The 21,852-nt window shown below is 41.9% G+C and overlaps 2 protein-coding genes across 4 annotated transcripts in view; one reads left to right on the top strand and one right to left on the bottom strand.

Moving 5' to 3' along the window:
* Positions 1-1,217: 1,217 nt before the first annotated feature.
* On the bottom strand, positions 1,218-19,422 carry LOC136114645 (uncharacterized). Of its 3 annotated transcripts, XM_065860071.2 has the most exons (13): positions 11,413-11,933; positions 11,212-11,328; positions 10,416-10,535; positions 9,137-9,258; positions 7,218-7,304; positions 6,260-6,484; positions 5,194-5,400; positions 4,217-4,450; positions 3,396-3,549; positions 2,448-2,557; positions 2,223-2,336; positions 1,597-1,743; positions 1,218-1,484 (listed from the first exon to the last, which is right to left on the bottom strand). In XM_065860071.2, exons 5-13 carry the CDS (start codon positions 7,293-7,295, stop codon positions 1,383-1,385), a joined length of 1,371 nt encoding a protein of 456 aa, XP_065716143.1. In that variant the 5' UTR covers positions 7,296-7,304; positions 9,137-9,258; positions 10,416-10,535; positions 11,212-11,328; positions 11,413-11,933; the 3' UTR covers positions 1,218-1,382. The 3 variants fall into 3 exon arrangements, 1 of the variants encoding a protein (XP_065716143.1); XR_011736296.1 differs by lacking the exons at positions 1,218-1,484; positions 1,597-1,743; positions 2,223-2,336; ... (4 more) ...; positions 6,260-6,484; positions 7,218-7,304 and adding exons at positions 12,605-12,678; positions 13,641-13,772; positions 14,061-14,169; ... (2 more) ...; positions 17,927-18,252; positions 19,359-19,422 and having other exon boundaries at positions 9,143-9,258; positions 11,413-12,031; XR_011736297.1 differs by lacking the exons at positions 1,218-1,484; positions 1,597-1,743; positions 2,223-2,336; ... (4 more) ...; positions 6,260-6,484; positions 7,218-7,304 and adding exons at positions 12,605-12,678; positions 13,641-13,772; positions 14,061-14,169; ... (2 more) ...; positions 17,927-18,252; positions 19,002-19,096 and having other exon boundaries at positions 9,143-9,258; positions 11,413-12,031.
* Positions 19,423-20,168: 746 nt separating this feature from the next.
* LOC136114600 (netrin receptor DCC) overlaps positions 20,169-21,852 on the top strand; it is a 361,710-nt gene continuing 360,026 nt past the window's right edge. Inside the window, exon 1 of the mRNA XM_071801689.1 lies at positions 20,169-20,281. The gene's annotated coding sequence lies outside the window, so the exon portion shown is untranslated. The remainder of the gene's footprint in view (positions 20,282-21,852) is intronic.

Below are 21,852 nucleotides of genomic sequence, written 5' to 3' on the forward strand. Positions count from 1 at the left end.
CTCAGATTTGGTGGGAAGGAGTTTATGAGCCGCTGGTGCTCCTGGGCAACACCAGTTGGGCCAGTGCGGGGACACCGGGGCCAAACTGGGGTGCCAAGGGCTGCAGGAGGCCCCCAGCGCCCAGTGCTGTCCCAGGGTTCCTGTTCTATAAAGCACAAGCAGTTTATCATTTGTTAAGCTCTGTATTATTTCCAAAATGAACGCACTGAAAAATGCACAATCACTAAAAAACCCATTTTCTTACAAAAAACAAATATTTGCCCATTAACCACAAAGGACTCGGCGGGAACCTCCAAGCGTGCTGGGAAGTCCCCGGCTCCATAACCTGGACTATGATGGGATGCCACCCATAAAACGGGCTATTTCCAGCCATGCGGCCATCAAAACCTCGGGTCCAACAAAGCCTGGCTTGTCTACAAAAGATGCATCAGTACTGACTCATCACAGGTTGGTTGGGGCCGGATTTTCCGTTTGGCCCCGTTTGTTTTGGCAAAAATCAAGGATTTCGCAACATTTCCAACCTGGCAGTGATGAGAACACGCAATAAACCACAGGAAATTTCCTTTTGTCCTTTAGGGTCTATAAAACTCACCATAAGGGATGCACAGAGCAGGTTTAATTATTAAATCATCCTGTATTAAGACCCTGGAATGGCTCTTAACCTGATTGATTTGGAGGCACAAAGCAACAATTATTTGATTAGGGATTGATAAGTGACAGTGACACATCTCAGGTCGCTAACATTCTCACCCCACTTGCCAAGTCTGGGGTTTAAGCCTGGACTAAGATATCTATACCGAAATGGGCCCAGACTATGGGAAAAGGGATGGTACCTGAACGCCCCTGCTTGTCAGTCTAAATTAGCTTTATTATTAAATTTAAGTAGGTTGCTAAAGTCTATGGGAAACATTTTCCTTGTAGCACATACGCAAAGATCTGGGCTCACAAGTTAGATATTCACAGCTTGATGTGTCCCTTTCTTCATCTCATATAAAGATCTCCCCTATCCAACGGGCACCCCTAAACCTCCTACAGAGCATCTCAGAACATTTAAACCAACCTTGGGCCAGCTGAACTGGTTTAAACCTGAGCCTGAATTAAACAAATCGAAGGTTTTTGCTGTATAGATGCTGTTGGAAAAGAGCGGCGTGTCCGTGATTAAATCAATGTCAGCTCCAGCAGAGACAGGGGCTGATGGTACACAGAGCAAGAGGCAATTTAACTGGAGAAAGTACTTTAATATACAATCAAATTACATTGCACTATAAATAAAACACTGTATAAATACAAAAGAGAAAATAGCTTTTTATAATTAGCAACACGGTGATCATATGAACTTTCCTGGAGCCGTTTGGTGCTGAGAGAGGTCGTGAGCTTCATTTTTAGGGGAAGTTCTTAAACTCGGCCTGTTCCTTGAAAAAAAGCTGAGCGAGGATGTGATCTGCGGTTCTGCGGAAATAGTCGTTCATGCGAAGGGTTTCCAGCTAGGAGGAAAAAGATGTGATTTTAGAGAGAAAAATCACAGCATTCCTAGCAATTTCTACAACATTATGGACAGCTGGATAATTTACTCCTCTTGCTCATATGGATTCTCACCTGGTTTCCCGTGCTGTAGGCTAAAATCAATAATAAATCCTCATCGCACACGCTCTTGATGTAATGTTGGGTTCCGACAGGGAAGAAGATGACGTCTCCGATGCCGATGTTGAAGCTGGCGGTGACTCCGGAGAGAATAACTCCGACCTATTGCAATGAAAGGATCAATATTCAACCATTTTCAGTGTGCTGATAGTGGATAAATACGCAGTGACGGCTGCAGATAGCGGAGAATCAGCGTTTGCACTGAGACCCCAATCCCACATTAACCCTCACAGTGTGAAGTCTCATCATTCCACCTCAATTATCTTGGCACTTCAAATCTGCACTGAGTGCAAAACATCATCAAATCCTGTTCTCTAAATCTTAATACTTACTATATTTTCTCTATCTGTTCCTCAGAGGCACTAAATCAAGTGTTTCTATTGTATTTTGTGCTCCCAAGCACGTGGGATTTTGCTGAAGCAGCTGAAAAATGTAACTGAGATCAACATTTTATTTGTATCCTCACTTTCCTTCTACAAAGTTCTGTAATACTACTAATTGGAGTATTATTAATTGAGGTTGGGAACCATTAGGTCTGTAATTGTTTTACCATCTTCTCCCTCACCCATGTCACCAATTACCTGCCCGCAGCCGCTAATGACATAACCCATCTCGTTAGCGTTGAAGTGGAAGTGCGGCTGCCCCAGCCCATTGCTGAAGATGCGCAGGGTTGCCAACGTCAGGGTGTTTTCGTGCTGAAAAGCAGAGCAAAACCACTCAGAATCGCCTACATTTGTTATATACGACACAAATCGCATCGTGGGCCTTGGGTTTAAATAGCTCCGGTACCCATTGGAAGCACATACCTTGTTCAGCGACTCGCTGAAGATTCTTTCCGTTTCGTTAAGTCCGGTGCCATTGATGCGGTAACGAGCCCACTGGAAGATTCCTCCTGGGAAGGGGTATTCTGCTGACCCTAAAACAAAGACATCGCATTTTCAACCAGGTTTAACACCGCTTGCATTGGCCAACTTCAAATCATTACTATGTACTAAAGGCCTTAAATCTTACCAGCCCAAAACGAATCCCATTTAGCTGACCTATTTTTCTGTGGTCAAACAACCATAATGCAAAACTCCAAGGCCATTTTCTCCATCCCAAATCACAATCAGTAGCAACACACTTGAAGTATATTAATTCATGTTATATTAAGTATATTAATTCATCTTAACCTGATTGTGTGCCACAATATTTTGTGCAGCAGAACACTTTGGTCCACATTTACTCCTCACAAGCTCTATCAGCTCTGTGTGGAGCTCCAGACCCATATTTGCTTTTTATAGCTTTTAGAATTAATTGTGCTACTTGAAATTAAGTTTGCCATCTGTGTTTCATAGGTGCTCACTGATAATCACTAGATCCAGGTTGTATGCAGCGTTGTTTAATATCATTGTCGATAAACCACCCAGTGAATGTGGCTCAATGCTGTTTATGAAGTTGTATTTGTAAAAGAAAAGCGAGGACATAATGAGGTGTTTATTCATTGAAGTTTCACATGGAAACACAAAGTATTCTAATAAACTCAGCACTAATCAGTCTCCAATTAAATTGCTGCAGAGCTTCCTGGCCTGTTAAATGTTAATTTCTGCCAAGTTTAGATTTAGGTTATTGCTTAGGAGCCATTAGATATAATACCAAGATATTTTCTCATCATTTCTCTCTCTATTTTTTTAAGTCCTGTTTGAATGAATCGACTACTCTCCCGCTCTAGAAGCGCCAAGAGCTCTCACACACAATTCTATATGCATCTATACCTTTAAGATCATAGAAGTATTGCCACACAAGGTTGTCTGGAGACTGCACGTAGGTGGCATTTTGTACCAGCTCGTTTAAGTTTGATGGGAGGTTAATCGCTTGATCTTCTGCTTGTTTCTTGAAGGTTCTGATGAAGTTGACTCCACCTTGTGGCTGCGGGACACAAAACACACATTAATGCAACAGATACACACAAACTGTCATTAAAACTTTGCTTCATTGAATATCCCTGAAATTCTGTCTTGTGGACAAAGCTCTTTCATTCCCTTACCCCATCAATATTTCGCTCCTCTGCTCTGCCCTTCCTTCTCAGCGCAGAAATTTGGAGCAGAAGGGAAACTCCATCCTCTCCCATCCAATTTTTGGGGGGTGGGATGGTCTGTCGCAACTTTGTGCTTTGAACATGCACATCCCTCAGTCTCAGCAGAAACTGCGGGCATATTCTTGCTCATGGGACACACTAATTACTCGGTTCAAATACGATCCATTTTAACAAGGAGATGAACTTAGTCTCCGATAAGATCTTCTCATACCACAAAGGGCTATTGGGAAATTTGCTTTGGGCTTCACTTATTTTCCCTTCCTCATTGGAAATATGGAGGATCCGCCATGAATTGGGAATAAATATGGAGAGTGGAGGGGAAAATGTGTTTATTGGAGAGAGCATCATCATTTATTTCTCCTTGTGTATTAATGAACACACAGGGTGGCCCAGTGTGACACAAAGGACATGGACACAGCTGAGATAGGGAGGATCCTCCCTACAACATATAGGGTCATGTTAATGTATAGAATTCTAGCTCTATCCGATCATACAGACCTGAAGCGCTCGAGCTGCAATATCCTCTGGGGTGGAGAAAAAGGCATCATCTACATCTAAGGTCTGAAGCTCTTCGTGCGTTGTGAAAAACAGCAAGAACAGGCAGTCGTCCGGCCCGACGTTCTTGATCCAGTGCACGGTGTTTCTGGGGAAGAAGATGACCTGGCCGGCCGTGACGTTGTACGTGGTGACCACGCTGTCATCTGGGCCGATCACTCCCACCCAGGCGGTGCCCTGGAACAGAACCAGAACTTAACCATGCTAATTAACATTCTCTCATTTAATCAATATTGCAAATTTGAATAAGCTGAAGGTTCTTAGGGGAAAACAGATCCTGACATGCTCTCTTTGCGACTTGAAATCCAGAATTGACAACGTTTTAGAAGGTTTGAGGAACACGTGGCAAACACACATGGCTTGGACTTGAACCATTTCGTACTCAAGAGGCTGTGAGCAGCTATAAAGGAATCATCTTTGACCAAAATCAAAATATTAATAATTATTCTTAGAAATAAGCTAATGATTGAGATATTTGGAAGCACCTATGCTTCCAAAGAAAGATCATTTTGGTTTCAAATTTCTTCAGAACCTTCAGAGTCCTTAATCTCTGTGATTCTATGATAGCTCTATAATAACAATTCCTGAAATCACTGCAAGCACTTGGATAAGTACATAAACTTCTGTCACTTTAAGGTGTCCAAAATCTCCTCTGACCTCAGGTTTTATATTTCATTGGAATCTACAGGTGTTTGTTCCTCTCACAAATAACATCGAACAGCCTATTTTGAGCATTTCCAGTTGAAAATGTTATTTCAAGCAAGGAAACTAATCAATCAATCAATAGTTCTGCTTTTATTACCTGTTAACATTTGTATTTAATGTATATGTCATCTTTTTTATGTATGGACATTTTCTATATATACATGATGCTCTAAACGGCAAAAGCAATTAATAAAGCTGAGCTAATGAGATAATACCTGCACCAGATAGCCATGCTCGTTGGCATTAAAATGCCAGTGGGGAGCCCGAAGCCCGTTGCTCTTGATCCGTAAGGTTCCAAAAGTCATTTTGGAGCGATGGTTATTGATGCTTTTGCCAAACGCCATTTCTTCATCACTCAGATATTCATTTACGTCATTCCTGAATCTTGCCCACTGAATTTCACCACCCGGGTAGGTATATACCTGGAGAGTTACAGAGAATTGGATTAATTGTGGGTCACTGAAACCACCTATTCCTTTTCTCAGCGAGGATTCCCTCTCAATGTATTTTAGTTGCTGCTCACACTCATTTCTATACTTTCTCACATTGTGCTGTAATGACATTTTTTCTACAAGAGATAAACAGCAATATCAGGAACAAAATCATCTGCTCCTCTTTTCTATCATTCTGGACTTTGATTTGGGAAGTCAGTTCCATATATCCTTAAACTTTGAGATTCAAAACATTACCTGAACGTCTATGGCTGCAAATTTGTCCCTTCCCCAATTTTCCTACTTCCTGTAGAATGTATTTTGCACTTGCAAGAATCCCCTTGTACCGAGGAAAACAAAAAGCGTTGCTCTCCGCTTAAACACTTGTGTTTGCTTTCTTCAAAGCATTGTTTGAAAGTGAATGGCAAAGCTAAAGCAAACATAAGTGTGTTGTCAGTTTGAAATACCCTACTATTTAATCTACCCTTTTCCCTTAATCAGGGATTGTTTTTATATAAAGATATCTTTAGAAGATGGAGTATGTCTTTAGTTCGCTCCAATGTTTCTATAAGTACCAAAATACACCTCAACAAAACCTACAGAACTCCTAGGGCTCCATTCCATTGGCAATCAATCCATTTCAGCTCACTGAAGCAATATCCTGGAGTTCATTTTGAATAGCAACATCAGAACCTGTTTGAATCCCGTCCTAAGAATGAAAAGGTCTGCGTGCTACTCTGGTTCTGTTTGAATCCCGTCCTAAGAATGAAAAGGTCTGTGTGCTACTCTGGTTTTGTTTCTCAGCATTTCACACTCCGATTTGAGAAGCACACAGCAAAGATGCCTTCACCTTTGATTTTCCCAGGTGATTCAGGAACTGGAATTTGACATCCACGCTTTTCTCCTCTGGGTTCAGGGAAGATGCTCCGTTGTCTCCGCCATCGGTGCCTCTCACAAAAGGAGGGTTATTCACATAAACCAAGGACAGGATCAGCACCCCGATCGCCGTGGTGATCACACAGGCCAACAGGCAAACCAGAAAGACTTTCATCAGGGACCAGCCGCCCTTTCTTTCCTGAATTAAAAACAAAAGAGAGCTTTATTAGATCTAACACGCACTTCAAGTTGTTTTTCATTGCTGTTTCTAGGCCGTGGGACAAAACACTGAGGACCAGATTTGAAGGACCTTTAATTTCCAGCATTTTCACAGCGGCAGCACCAATCCACTAATTAGTTTTCCAGTAGAAAGGATGCTGCACATATTCCATAACGATACGTTATACAGCGAGTTATGTCGGGAGGAAATCGCTGCCCTCGGTGTATTTATAGCCAAGAAGCAGCACTGATGGCAAACAACTGTAACAGGGGATGAGCGATACGCCAACTCTTACCACGTGAAGTCAATTCAAGTCCCAAGAAGTAAAAACTTGACTGGGAAAATTCAAATTACTTTTCTCCAGGGCAAAAAAAGGTGAAACTCATGTGTAACTACGTAGAGATATTAAATGTTACCACAAGATGACCTTTTAAGTAGCTCTTTCTGTTAAAATCAATGGGGAATCCTCCAAAGGTAATTACTTAGTCCAGTAGCTACGGGATAAAGATTTTAGTTATTAAGTGGGGCCAGGGAATTATGTCTCACAGTTCAAATCTGAGCTGGTGAATGTGGAGTTTGTATTTTAGGACCTTCGCAGTTATAGCTCTTCAGAGATTTTATTTTCTCCAAGACTCTCTTAATAATATAGGATTAGGTTATATTATAAACCAAGGGTTGGCTCTGTAATGATGTAAAAGGCAATGACTGGTACCTCTTTCTGGGGCCACTGTTTTCCCTGGGAAGCGCTTCGTAGGTTCTCTCCGTGCATTTCGAATGCCTGGTTATCCATTTAGTGAAGCTGAAATAGATTATGCCGCAGAAAACAACCAAAAGAATGTTAATTCTGATAGGTGCTCGGTTATGTCAGAGTCCAGGGAAGTGACTCATGCTCTTCTGCACAGCAACGCTAATATTTAGTGAAGTACCCTTGTGCAGAAATGTGACGCAATACAGGAAAACCTCTTTACTAAACTACAACAGCAAAGTCTGACAATTCCCACATGCAGACTTCACATCATTCACGTACCACATGAACCCCAAGACACAATGTGACAATGAGACAGAGCCCGAACCACCAAATGCTTTGGAAAAGAAAGCAGATATAGCTCCTTCACCGATGCTAAGGGCTCAAGATACTCAAATAACAGCTTTGCCTGGTTGTGTAATACTCTTACAACGGTTGAGCTTCTAGAACTTCTTTGGCAACCCTTTTTCCTGCTTACATGTCACTGTTAAAAAGCTTTTAACAAGCCTAAATCTCTCTTGCTGCGACAGAACTGTTCAGTTTCACCCTCCCACAATGGACCTAAATACCTAGGAAATGCCCAACGAGGTGAGAGCTGTTTGTAATTCTTTCCCCTCCTTATTTCCTTGATGTATTTTATATTTTATTACGTACTTCTAGGAAGCTGAGGTTAAGCTTATTGCCTCAGTTCTCTGGTATCATCGAACTGACTTTCGGTTCAAAGTTCCTTGGCTGGTCCCATTTCTAGACTCTTTTGGGACTACAGAGTTCTAAACATCACTGATAACTGGAAAACACCTTTGGGCGCTTCTCCAAGCGCTTTGTGTTCCTGCGGGAGGTGCTGAACACAGGTGGTTGTGCAAGAGCTACGAGTCACGTTCTCCCCGTTGTAATCTGCGTTTTATCTACCGCTGCCGTTGATGTTTTAAGTAAACATTATAACCCTCGCCGACATCATTTATTACTCTCTGCAGGGAACTCACAGACCACAATCTCCCTTGTATTAGTGACTAATTTGTTGTTTACTAGCAGAAGCAATAAGGAACTTTTGGGTTAGTTTGTTATCTTTGGCAGCTCATCCTCCTTGTGTCTCATTTTTGTGCTTTGGATGTAATTTCTGGTAGTTGCTTTTTGCTATTCTTCCTCTTTCCCATTCTAAACCTCTTGAAAACCTTATAAGAACATCCTGTATTAATCTGTATCAAAACCTGACATTACCCTAGGCTAAATACACCCTGGATACTCTGTATTTCATTCATTTCCCCCAACAAATATCAGGTTAACTCATTCCTCCTCAAGGCAAATTCTTGTTGGTTGTTCACAAAAATGCTCTTTCCATCTTATCCTTCTTGTTCCGGTGAACTTAATGGTAGGTCCTCAAAGAGCACTCAGGCTTTTTACTTTTATCATCATAACGATAGTTTTAATTAATAGATTATGTCAATTTTCTAGACTTCAATACAAAGGTGAATATTCAGAGAAACACATCATCCTTCCCTTTGCTTTGGGTGTCACCTCCCTTCTTGTTTTCTTTCTATATTAATTCATTAACAAATGAAATATGCCACCAAGTCAACTTTTACATTACCTAAATCACACCTTTGTCTACAACCTTTTAGGTTCTTCCACCGAGTTTCCACCCAGCCTGCACTATTTCACAATTCCAGATATTTATATATATATATATATGTGAGAATCCACAATCACCTCTTGGAAAACAACCACAACCGAGCTCACAGCGTCCGAGTTACACAGGAAAATAATTAATAGGTTGCTAATGAGGGACTATGGGGTTTGCAGTTGTTCAGATCCTCCTTTGCAGACTGAATCAGGTATCAAACACCCCACCGGTGAATATTCCCCCCCACACCAAGTCGCAGTCTTACCACAGGTAGGATCTTCACCAGGCTCAAGAGAACTCTTGCTTCAAAGCCTCCACTTCCCCCCGCTCCGTTTTACTGATATATATATACATCGTAATTCAGGAAGTGCCCTCGGGAAAGATTTCCTGCGTATGCAAATACATAAGATCATAAATACTTGTGTACATCCTTAGCAAACAGTTCTTGTATAATAACTTGCTGAGAAATGGTGACTGCTATTTTTATTGTAGTATTTCCCCCAATTCCTGCTCTCTTGTCTTGCCACCTGCCTTTTTGCTTTTCACTATGACTGTAGGTCAATAAAATCCCTTTTCTCTGCTGTAGCCTCTAGCACAAGAACATCACTGATATCTTGGATATGCCAGTTGCTTTTGTTTAGTACTTAATTTACACCTTCTGTTATTCTATCTTGTGCAGTACAGCACCTCACACAAGGGACCTTATCCATGATCTGGCCAATATACAGCTAGTAAATATGAATATTCAATATTTTCAACAATACTTTGAGTTGTTACCTTGCTCTGTGTGCCACAAACCCCCCCAAATGTTGTGTTGAAACCCTCCAAAGTTTATTAAACTGATAAGAGAGATATCCAGAGGGTAATAAACATTTCCAAAGGATGAGGAACCTCACTAATATGGATTAGTATGAGTATTAATTCTCCATGGGGGAATTAATGAAAATGACATTTTAACTAGCAAACAAACTCTGCCCTAACACCAAGAGAAGCTCTAAGGGAGCAGGGGGTGCTTTACATTGGTCCCATGCACCCCTGCAATGCTTTAGAAAAGCTTCTCCAAGCAAGTTTTCTAAAGGAATAACTTCATTTTCCCACCCCTGCTTTCAGGTCAAGCTCCCAGCATTTGAGAAACATCAATAAAATCTGTCTGAAATGCATTATTACGTATTACTTACGACCCACCTATGTTCTCATGCTGCTAGACAGCCATAAAATGAAGTCATTTATTATTATTAGTCTGTTTACTAATCCTTAACAGGAAGATGGGAGAAATATGTCATTCATCTTCCTTCTACTGTTTTTTTTTCTGCTTTCTGTTTCGTTTTCCAGCATCAGTACATGCTCAGATACCTCCTTTCTCATATGTATCTATAAATATCCACATTAAAAGGAAGCAGTTCACTAAAAAAAGGCACATTGTGTGGTTTGCTGACAGCACAAACCACCAGGCCGCATTCTCCAAGCCTCAGAAGAGGTACAGAAAGCTGCTTGCACAATGTTCCACCAACAGATTTCAGTTCACAACTCCAGCTCCTACTCACAGCTTTTCCCTTTGTCTCTCCATTCTCCGTTGCCAAACGGGGTAAATCGCACTCCTCTCTCTCTTGTGCAAGTTCTGGTGCTTATCGGTGGCTTTCACGAGCTAATTCTATTCAATTATGCTGAAACAAACATTTAAATCTATTATTTTTCCGCTTATTTAGGCCCACTGAAGGATTTTTTTATGCTCCAAATCCAAGAACAAAGGAAAATGGGAGATTAGGACTTCCCAGCGGTAGTGAGAACTGTTCTGTTTCTCTCCCAGCAAGGATGGCTCTAAACCAGGCCTTATCTCCCCAAAGAGCCCGGCTTTACTAGGATGGGAAAGGGGAACAACGCAAAAAGACTTCAGACACTTCTTGATGCGATAGATTTGCTAAGTTGGTGGTTGGAGAACACAGAGCATAAAATTACATCAACTCAAGTCCTGTTAGAAAACACTGAAAATATTATGTAATCATATTATTGCTAAACTTTATCGCTTAACTTGACGCATGATACTGATCTCCCTCTTCCTAACGGGCTGTGTAATGAAGTGGTGATTAGAAGCGGCCAAACGGTTTTGTTTTTGAAAATTGCTAGGGGGGTTGAAGAGAGCTGGGTAATATTCCAACATCATTTCCTCCAAGCTCAAGATGCATCCCTAGGAAGAAGAAATCAAGTAAAGGAGATGAGTAAGGAGTTCCTATCAAAACTTGGGTGGAGAAAGGGTGTTTATGTAATCCCAGACCCTAGAGACAGTTGGTCAAAAGGAAGACTTGCCCTTGGTTGAGGAAGAGCAGGTTAGAGATCACTTACGCAAACTGGACAACCACAAATCCATGGGATGCACCGAGGAGTGCTGAGAGTTGGCAGATGTCATTGCAGAGCCGCTCTCCGTCATCTTTCAAGTGTCTTGGAGAACAGGAGAGGTGCCTGAAGACCAGAGGAAAGCCAATGCCAGCCCAGTCTTCAAAAAGGGTAAGAAGGATGACCCAGGAAACTACAGGCCAGTCTCACCTCCAACCCTGGAAAGGTGATGGAACAGCTCCTTCTGGACATCATCACCAGGCACAGGAGGTTCCATCTGAATATGAGGAGCAACTTCTTTCCTTTGAGGTGCCAGAGCCTGGACCAGGTTGCCCAAAGCAGGTGTGGAGTCTCCTCTGGAGACATTCAAAGCTGCCTGGACCGACCTGTGCAACCTGCTCTGGTGACCCTGCATTAGACTGATGATCTCCAGAGGTCCCTTCAACCCCAACCAGGCTGCGATTCCATGGAAACATTCACATTATTTTAATTATGTACTCATTAAAAAGCGGTATCTCTTGCCACATTGTTAGATCCTACTGGAAGCACTAATAATCAGCTAAGCTTTGAAGTAATTAATATTAAGAACACATGCACAGAAATATTGAATACAACATTTTTGGGAACATGCACTGGTTTGGCTTTCAAAAGACTTTTGACCAGTGGTCAGGCTGACAAATTATTTATCTAAGAATACTTTAATATTCTGTAATTTATCGGTTTCAGAGATTATTCTTTCATTTCTTGCTTATCTTCATGATCACTGGTCTGCTCTTGTTGGTTGCCGTTATCTTCAAGACTTTGGAGACGTGACAAATGGTGTAAAGCCCTAGATCAGGAAAAATGGAAGCTTTAACCACAGTGTATATATTGCTGTTTATATTTAACACAAAATGGTCATTTCTTACAAACAGCTTAACATTATATACAGTTCACATCTAAGTCTAACTGTTCCACTTATTCTGTTTTAGAGATTCTAAAATGCACTAAGGCTTTTTCTAATTGCTACAACACTTCTTGAAACTTAACTTCTCTAATATAGGTGCTTACACACACAGTTCCGATTAAATGATTACAGAATAGGTATGTTAAACACTGTAAAACATTATCATAATACAGCATATCAATGTTCACTAGCAATTACTTCCCCATAGGGGAAATAGGGGACAAAATATTTCCATATCTATTGATATGGATGGAAGACAAAAGTTCATTTCCAGAGCACATCGCTGCACCCATTCAGATATTTCTTTGCTCCATGAATTGTCATGTTGTAATTAGTCGCTACTGGCTTATTCTTAACGAAGTTTTCACATCATATGAGAACTCTTAGCTAACTTCAAGAAGTGCAGAAAAAGGATGATAAAACAGTGAGAAGTCAGAAAAATCAATGGTCACTTACTTTTGAATAGAATTAGTAAGAGGGATTATCTCACTGGCACACAGTTTGAATTCAGACTCTGCTTGTCCAGAAAGCTTAAAACAACAAAAAACAAGCAAAAAAAAGCTTAACTGAAGGAAGAAAAAGCGACTGAACGTGACAATACAGAGTTTTTTATAGCACATCGCATCGGAAAGTATCGCCAACAACTTTATAGCATCATAAAGTAATGTGGGTTGGGAGGGAGCTCTGGTTTGGGTTCCTGCTCGAACCAGAAGCTTTGAGGTTATGGCAAGTTGCTCAGGGCTTTATCCGCTCAAATCCCAAAAACCTTCCAGGATGGAGACAGCAAAACTTCTCCTCTGGCTCCACTTAAGGCTGTTTCCTCTTGTCTTGTCACTTCTTATCGGGAGAAGAGACCAACCCCAACTCACTCCAACCTCCTTTTAGGTGGTTGTAGAGCAAGAAGGTTTCCCCTCACCATTCTTTTCTCCTCATACGCTTGTGCCTCCCAAGACCTCTTGAGCATTTTCAAGAGAGCTGTAAAAAAAGTCTATAAAATCATTTTGAAATAAAAGTGCCACAAAATACCAACTCACTGATGTCAAAGGTGGCAAGGAGAGAGGATTTGAGAAGGTCTGGCTTGTAAAAAATTTGGTACATGCCCCTGAAAGCCTAAAGTTAATGGGGATATTAACAGAAAACAGCTTTTTTTTCCAGAACACAGCTATTGCTAGAGCAGCAGAGGCTGCGCTTTGGGCAGGATTGCCCGAAATGTCGCCATCTCCTGGTTTACAAACGGCTTTTTGCAGCATCGCTGAGTCCACTGTGGGGTTACACGCAGGAGACACTGCAGCGTACACAGAGCCTCCCATTGCACCAACGGCAGCGAGACACGGGATTTAGGGCAGGAAAACCTTGAGCACATGCTCCTGATGCAAACCGGGTTGAATCTACTGGCAGTGCTCTTTCTATGACTGGAAATCAAGTCGATTAAAAGGATTAAGGGTTTTTCTCCGAAATGGACATGATACAACGTAAGGAAATGACTACTCACTCTTTTCAACTCTTCCTTTTGCTCGACAGTTTCATTCTGGCTGAAGCTTCCCTGAATTGCTTGAAGCTTAAACAACATCAGCTTCAAAGCTTCGAGGGGTCTGTGATGCTGATGGTCATAAGAAACGGCTTCCTAAAGCAAAACCCAAAGCAGCTGTTGAGAATGCACATAAAAAAACCCAAATAACCCCAAAACAAAAGAGCCACCAACTTTTAGCTTCCCTGAAACCAATTAAAGGATAATTTCTATGACTTAGGTTATATAGGATTTATTAACTGCATTGATTCATCGTGCTCAAATATGACTAAACTAATGCAGTTGGACTTCATACATTCTAGAAGGAGGAAAACAAATTTATGGGTATCCCCACCTCTAATCTACATTTGGGGCAGTCTCAAAGAAATACTCCATTTAACTGACCTTATTTTTGTCATTTAAGCAGTCTTCCAGGAACTTGTGGATGATCTCTGCCTTGGGGAGGGGTGGAGTGTTCTCCATGTCCTCACAGCACACAGGCACCGGTGCTTTACTAAACCAACATCCAATGGAGAATAACAGCTTTATAAACTAAAGGGATTGGTTTAAGATATAGTATTTTTTTAAATGGGCTTCCCACTGTTAATTTTTTTTTATAAACTATTAAACCTGCCAATTGAGGTTCCATTGAATATTTTTTCTCTTGAAATACATCTTTGTATATCAATGAGATATAAATCAACTCTTTGCAAGTTGATAAAGAAGGGAAAGCAGCGCATCAATATCCTGACCTTGACATCAATATCCTTACCTCGAACCGTAAATCCTTTGCACACATGCCACATCCCCATTACTCACAATCTCTACAGTAAGCAATTAAACACATTCTGCATTTCCACCTTCACTTACAAAGCAGCTGGAGTGTTTTCCCATGATCTTTCTGCTCCCAGTATTTCTGTGGTTGAAGGACTTGCAGCGTTTTCCAGGGTATCTGACACATCTTGGGTTGAACCCTCCAGACCTTTGTCAGCCTTTGAGGCAAGGAACTCCAGCTGGTCTTCTGAAAAACAAGGACAACGTGTCCGACCCTCTTCAGGGGCGTTATTTCCACATTACTTAGCACTGGAAATATTTGACGGAGAGTACAGCACCAATACAACTCCTTTGGTTATCGTGGTGTGGGAGTACGGCACGGAAACCATCAGTAAAAACTGGGAGCTGCAACATTCCAGCCAGGAGAGCATTTCCAATAGTCAAAAGTTTGTTTTCCCAACTTATATAACAGATTCAAGATTACTTTGTGTTTTTACCTTGCATTCATGCTGTAGGAAATGTAAGTAATTCACAATATAATATTAAATATTATTGATTCATGCTATAAGTTCTTTGGTTAGTTTTCTTATTTTGCAGAGGTTTTTCTAATAGCTGCTTGTACAGATACCTGGGAAAGAAATCATGCAAACATATATATATATGATTTGCATGTATATATATAAATAAAATACAATCACACACAGGACTCACACAAATATAGGTTGAGACAAGGGCTCAAAATGGTAACATTTTCTGTATGGGGAAAAAAAGAGTTATAACCCTATATTTAAAGTTTGTCATGCATACACACTAAAAAGGCATTTGCAGACATTTGTATATCTGGCATTTTGTCACTTTGAATGCACAACATAAACAACATCTTAATTTAGCTTATAAAAGGGAGATATCAATATTAATGCTTTGCATAACAAAGGAAAGAATCTTTTTCTCTTTAGCTGGGTAAACTTCGAAGGGAAGGTAATTAACACTTGGAAAGGTTAATCTCTCATATCAAAGCAAATTGCACTGCTGTTTCAGAGCACAGAGATGGTGCTTCACCACAGGGGGACCTCCCTGCTTCCCAAGAGCAATTCCCAAGGAAAAGCTTTACAGACACTGAAAACTCTGGATAACCAACATATATGGGTTACAAATACCTCCTGCTGACTCTAAAGTACGGAAAAAACTGCAGGATAAAGAGCATTTCTTACCAATTTGACGGGTTCATTTACACTGCGTGCGGGGATCTCCCTCCCCCAAGGTTACGCTTCATGTAATTTCATTTAATGCTTGAAATGCTATTCAAATATTAATGGATTTACTGTCATTATCTCACAGTGAGGTACTAAATATGCCACCATGGCTGTAAAATGAATGCTTAAATATTGATTTATATACAAAAACGTGTAGTGTAAAAGCTGTTTAACTTAGCCAACTACTAGTAAGTGCTTTGAGTCACTTGTCAGTGATGGATGTGAATAAATCTGTACAGTGTGGCTGGACTAACATGTCTAGAGAATGTTGGTTTAAAAAGTGTATGTGATTTTATACACATACCCTCCATTTTCTTTTTAAATTTTAGTAAGTATAATTACCTCTGAATGTCTTTTTGATGCGTCTTGAAAACAAGTTATTAAACGGGAAGCACGTGTCTGGATCAGAGTTGCAACTTCCTTCTAGTTTATTATCACCTCTTAGATCCCAGCAAATGTTCTGTTCAAAACAATTAGAAGTGTCTTGATCTCCAGAGTGTCTTTTTCGCAGGATCTCCGAAGTCTGTGAAGAGGAAGCTTTGCCTTGTACGTTAACATTTTGCCCATCGCTTTTAGTTGAATCAGGAAAGAGGTTGTAACTTCTCAGCCAGGCTGGGTAGTGCAAATCAGGGAGGCTGCTTATCCCTGACACACTCAGGGCAGATTTCTGGCTGGTGAGCCACCGCGGGTAATTCCTCATGGAAAAAGAACGATCTTCCAAAGACAAGGGTCTGGAACTTCCTTTAGAGGCGACAGCATCGCACCCATCAGCTTTAGACGCTCGGTCTTTCTTTTTGCTCAAGTCTTTGTGCGGATTCTGACGAGCAACAGCTTTCCCATCCTCATGGAGACCAAAAGTGCTTTTGGCATCGAGCGATGAGGTTTGGTAAGGGCAGCAAGACCTATTAAGCGACCGGCTGTTCCAGGCACTGCGTGGATGCCTCGATTTCAAAAGGTCAAAAGGCAGCGACCCGTCTGTAGGAAATGCCAACAGATCATCTGTTGCGAGACTGATGGAGTCTGGGTCATGTTCTGTCTGCCTTCCAGAGGGGGAAGCACAAGAATCCAAACCCACCGGCTGATTGAAGTCACCCAGCGCTGAAAAACAAAGATTTCCATGAATTATGCACCAATCAATCTTGATGAACACCTTACTAGTCAAAAGCTCTTTCCTCCTCCACAACATCCACAGCTTTGAGTATTTTCTTTAGTGTTTTAAGAGAACCAGGACTTCAACACTACAGCCCATTTTCAGCTGCACATTCAGAATTGTGTAGTTTGCAAGTGTGGCCTTCAGTATTTCAGTCCTAGTAGCAACACTTCCTCCACACGGGAACCTTCTGGACCTTCCCCATATTGAAATTGAACATTTCCATGAAAAATTATGGCTAAAGCAACAGCTTGCAAGGCAGGGAGCCAGATAATGGGCCTATAAACCCATTTTTCGACCCTACAGAAACTTATATAGCATAGAAGATTAAACTTAGTTTTTCAGGAGAGAATTACCACCATTAGAACCCTTTTTTTTTTAATTAACTGAAACTATGATTGATGAAATTAAGTTTCCCTCAGTATCTGGAAGTGAATTCTTCTCCCTTTCACTGTAATATCAGTGACTGAAATTGGTGTTTTAGACTATTATAATATACCAAACATACATGCAGACTCGTTAATAGGTGAATGGAGTTAACGAGACTTCTGCAAAGAACAGCAACAGAAAGATTTCAGAATAAAATACAAGATTACATCTTTCATAGAACAAAGTTTGCCAGGACTTTGCTATTTCAGACATAACAGACAAGGAATTTGCAATATAAATTAGCTCAGGCACAGTTATCTATTCTAGACCATCTCATAAAAGTGCATCTAATCAATTAAATCTATATTTATTCAAGCTAATTAATAATGATAAAAGCCAATCAAACCCATATACATTGTCCAGACACCTTAAAGTCCATTCCATAGAAATCAAGAGAAGTGGTAAAACTTGTTTTAAGGGAACTCCTTCAATTAATTAGATTCTGATGTTACTTACTCTTTCCAAGACTCAGATTTAAGCAATGATTTAAACTGTCTTTAGTATGTATTTACATAGAGAAAACACAGCCTTTATTCCATACTCTGTAACTCATTGTCGCATTGATGAGCGTGGTCAGGAATTCTCACCAATCCAAGCTTTACAGAGAAAAACAAATAAACCCAAACCAAACAACTTATCAAAAGGTGCATTTGCAGATCACATACCACGTTTGGCTTTGGCGCGACGCTTGGAAAACTCGGTCTGTTTGGGAGTGCTATGACACAGGCAGATTTTTCCAGTGCTTACGCCTGGAGATGTGAGACTTAAATCAAAATCTTCAATATAAGCCTCCAAAGCCTCAGATGCGGAGCTGTAGAACTTGTCCTTGTAACGAATCCAACTGTTTGAGCCGGGATTAGCGCTGTCAATGCTAAAGCTTCTTAAAAGAGAAGATACTGTGGAATCAGGAGAGCGGGTGCTTTCTTCTCCCGAACTCATGGTTTTTAATCCAGGTTTCTGGGCAGAACCTTCGCTCACCTTTTAAATCAATCTAAATGGGAAGAGAAACAAAACTGCATGTGATCCTTTGCACTGATTTTTCTCAAACTATAACACAATCAGGATTTTTTACTCTTGTTGTAAAATGTTAGCACTTTCCTAAAAACACTATTTAGCTGTTCAATTTGCTACTTTTTAAAGAAGTTTGTTATATATATATGCACCACGCTGATGTTTGTCACCACACAATTCAGCAAAGGCCCCAAGTACCATAACTTTTGATTTCAGGAGCACAAAGAGTCGTATCCAGGCACAAAACCAGCACTAAAAGCCGCTTAAGTAGCATTAAAAATTAACAACTCACGGTAACAAGAGCAGGAAGCCATTGCCCTCGCACAGGTTTTTATGGGTAATAACCACAATGGGTACACAAAGTAAAGAATTTTACAAGCATATTGAATTGTGTCAGCTATGTAGTGTAGCCAAACTAATCCGAGCTGCCTTTGTGGCCCCACAAACTGTAAATTGAGGAGCTGGAGGCACAGGATTGTTCTAAATGCTGTTATAGGATGGTCAAGGTCACTGACAGAAACTTAACGGTTTGTTTCAGCCCTTTGGGTAAAAGGCCATTTGAAGACTCTGTTAAGGAAACAGGTGCTGTAGAAGGAACAAAGAGTAAAAAGTCTGTTCTATCGGAACATATAAAGATACAAATATAACCAGGCAACAGCAGTATAAGGATTTATATGTAAAAGATTCAGTAGGGCACAGCTCTCTCAAGGCCGAAGCGGTTTTACCCACAGAGCCGAGGAGGAGCCGAGGAGGAGCCGAGGAGGAGCCGAGGAGGAGCCGAGGAGGAGCCGAGGAGGAGCCGAGGAGGAGCCGAGGAGGAGCCGAGGAGGAGCCGAGGAGGAGCCGAGGAGGAGCCGAGGAGGAGCCGAGGAGGAGCCGAGGAGGAGCCGAGGAGGAGCCGAGGAGGAGCCGAGGAGGAGCCGAGGAGGAGCCGAGGAGGAGCCGAGGAGGAGCCGAGGAGGAGCCGAATCGGGCACCGGCCTCGGGACCCCCAGGAGAGGCCGGGCAGGCCCCTTCACCCCCTTTCCCTCACAAGAAGCACCCAAAGCAGCACAACCCCTCCACACCCCCAGGAGGGTGCGCTACCTTCCCGCCCATGGAACCCCGGGCGTCCCCGCCCCGCAGCAGCAGCTCCTCTGTCTTTGCCGCCCGCCGCTTTTGAAAGGACCGCGCCCCTTCAGCAAAATGGCGGCGCGCAGGCGCAGGCGCAAGGGGGCGCGGAGCATGGTGGGAGTTGTAGTCGGAGTCGGTCAACGGGGCGCGGCACTAGCGGGGACTACAGCTCCCGGCATGCCCCGCGGGGACTACAACTCCCGGCATGCCCCGCGGCGGGAGGGCGGGAAGGCGGGTCTGGGCCGTCAGCTCCTTGTTGCGCCGCTGAGGTGAGTCCCGGTTGGGGCGGCCGGTTTCTCTTCGGCATCCCCCGGAGACGATGCCTCAGGCGGGGGATCGGAGCGGGGCTGCCGGGTGGGAGTCTTTCCTGTGAGGCCTTGGGCTTCGCGGCGTGTTGAGCGCTCCCTGTCAGCCCAGAGGCGGCGGAGGTGAGCGGCCCTCACACCGAGCGCCTGCCGGAATCCCACTGAGGGGGCTCCGGAAAAGTCTGTGCAACCCGTTCCACGGGACAGCCCCGTAAAGGTTTAGGGCTGAAGCTGATTTTGTGTGAGAGGCCGGTCCTGAATCGTTCAGCGCTGTTGTGAGTGACTTCAGTGACTTCAGAAGTGACTTCAGTCAGTTACGGCAGAATCAGAATCTCGGGTGATAAACTAAGGAGGGGAGGTTTGAATGCAGAGTAATGATGGATTTAATATGAAGTGAACTAAAGCCATGGAAAGGAAACAGGAGTGAACCCCATGTTTTTTTGCTCTTTAAGGAATGCTTTTATCTATACCAGCAAACTGCTTTTAAATCTTTACAGATAAATGGACTATAAGAAAATCACAGATGAAGTTTCAGAAAAACTGTTATCATACAGTCAAGATACTTCAGGATGGAGGGTGATAAAAGTCTCAGTAAGAAAATATTAGTTAATATTGTTTATGAAGTTATTTGTACTCAAACCATTCTGTTGCAAAAAGTGTTTAAAACTGTTTTCCTTTAACAATTAGTTCAGAACTCGTTATCAACTGCTAAGTTTTTATTGTTCCTTTTTCTACTTTGAGAAAAAATGTTACGGTTTCTTCCAAACCTTCAAAAGAGTGTGTGGGAAATATGTATTTACATTTTGTTCAAAATGGTGATGATTAACATCTTATTTTGAACAGTGACACCCAAAGTTGAAATGGAGACATTAACGCCCTCGTGATTATAGTTTTGTTAGATTTAGAGAGGATTTTGTGCTGTAGTTACACTGGGTCAGTGCAGGGCTGGAATACAAGAGGTGGATTTATACTATATAACACTTACTAATATAGAAGTATAAGGAGATCCGGAGTCACACTTTTGGCCTTAAGTCAGTGACTGTTCCTGGTGGAATATTCTGTTGGAGCTGTTATGTTTTACACCTTTTCACCCCTCCTGCTTTAGGACAAGAGGAAACGGCCTCAAGTTGTGCTGGGGAGGTTTAGATTGGATATTAGGGAAAAATTCTTCCTGGAAAGGGCTGTTGGGCATTGGAACAGGCTGCCCAGGGCAGTGCTGGAGTCACCGTCCCTGGAGGGGTTGAAAAGGCGTTTAGATGAGGTTTTCAGGGGCACGGTTTAGTGCTAGAGTTAGATTATGGTTGGATTCGATAATCCTGAGCGTCTTTTCCAACTGAAATGATTCTATTCTATGATTCTATGAAATTTTTGCTTGGGAAATACCCGACACTCGCGTGCAGATGTGTTACAGATGAATTACTCTACAGTATGATAATGGAAAGTAGCTGTGCTATTTCATTAGAATATGTTAAAAGTACTGTTAACTTAATAAGAATTTGCTTATGTTGTATGTGGCCTAATTGTACTTCAGATCGTATTTCAGTACAGGTGGATGTGAAGGTGTGAGGGTCGGGCGGCTTAGAATTCAGGAGAACGTGCCTGACGATTTTGGGGGAAGGAAAAAAGATGTTCTGTAGTCTCAGTTGGGCACAAAACCATTTTCATTTGTACCCAGATCTGTATATAGCGAGTCCTCTGCAGTCAGGAGAAGCATCATTGTGCTTCCTGCCATTTGGCTCAGGGAGCCAAAATCTTGCATTCATTTATTTTTGTATAAATCTTTGTCACATTAACAAGTAGTACTGGTCTGTAGTGTGTCTTTTGTGAAGGAATACTAGCTGTTTCTAGGAGCAAAAGTGTAGCTCTTCTCATTTTCAGTCAGACATTATTTATTAACCTCATATCTCAAGCACCAGTTGATTTTTTAAATTGCAGGAGTATGAAGAGTTTGCTTTACTTGCTAAAAGAAATCAGTGGGGGATCTGGCAGTGAAAAGCAATAGGGATCCTTGCTTCAGTCAGGTGAAATATTTCCAGCAGAGTTCAGGGAAGCATGAAGGGGATTGTTCAAGCCTGAGTGGGATTTCATTTGGAATTATGTCACCTCAACTCAAGAAAGACATTTCAGATGGTCTTTCTGACTTACATTTGTGCATCACCAGG

The sequence above is a fragment of the Patagioenas fasciata genome, chromosome W (assembly GCF_037038585.1).
Source record: "Patagioenas fasciata isolate bPatFas1 chromosome W, bPatFas1.hap1, whole genome shotgun sequence".
Classification (NCBI taxonomy): Eukaryota; Metazoa; Chordata; class Aves; order Columbiformes; family Columbidae; genus Patagioenas; species Patagioenas fasciata.

Excerpts from the sequence above, each read along its gene's own strand:
- LOC136114645 (XM_065860071.2), bottom strand. The coding sequence starts at position 7,295 with ATGGATAACCAGGCATTCGAAATGCACGGAGAGAACCTACGAAGCGCT. Across the intron at positions 5,401-6,259 it reads ATCACCTGGGAAAATCAAAG|GTATATACCTACCCGGGTGG; the intron begins GTGAAGGCATCT and ends GTAACTCTCCAG. Across the intron at positions 2,337-2,447 it reads TCAGCGAGTCGCTGAACAAG|CACGAAAACACCCTGACGTT; the intron begins GTATGTGCTTCC and ends TCTGCTTTTCAG.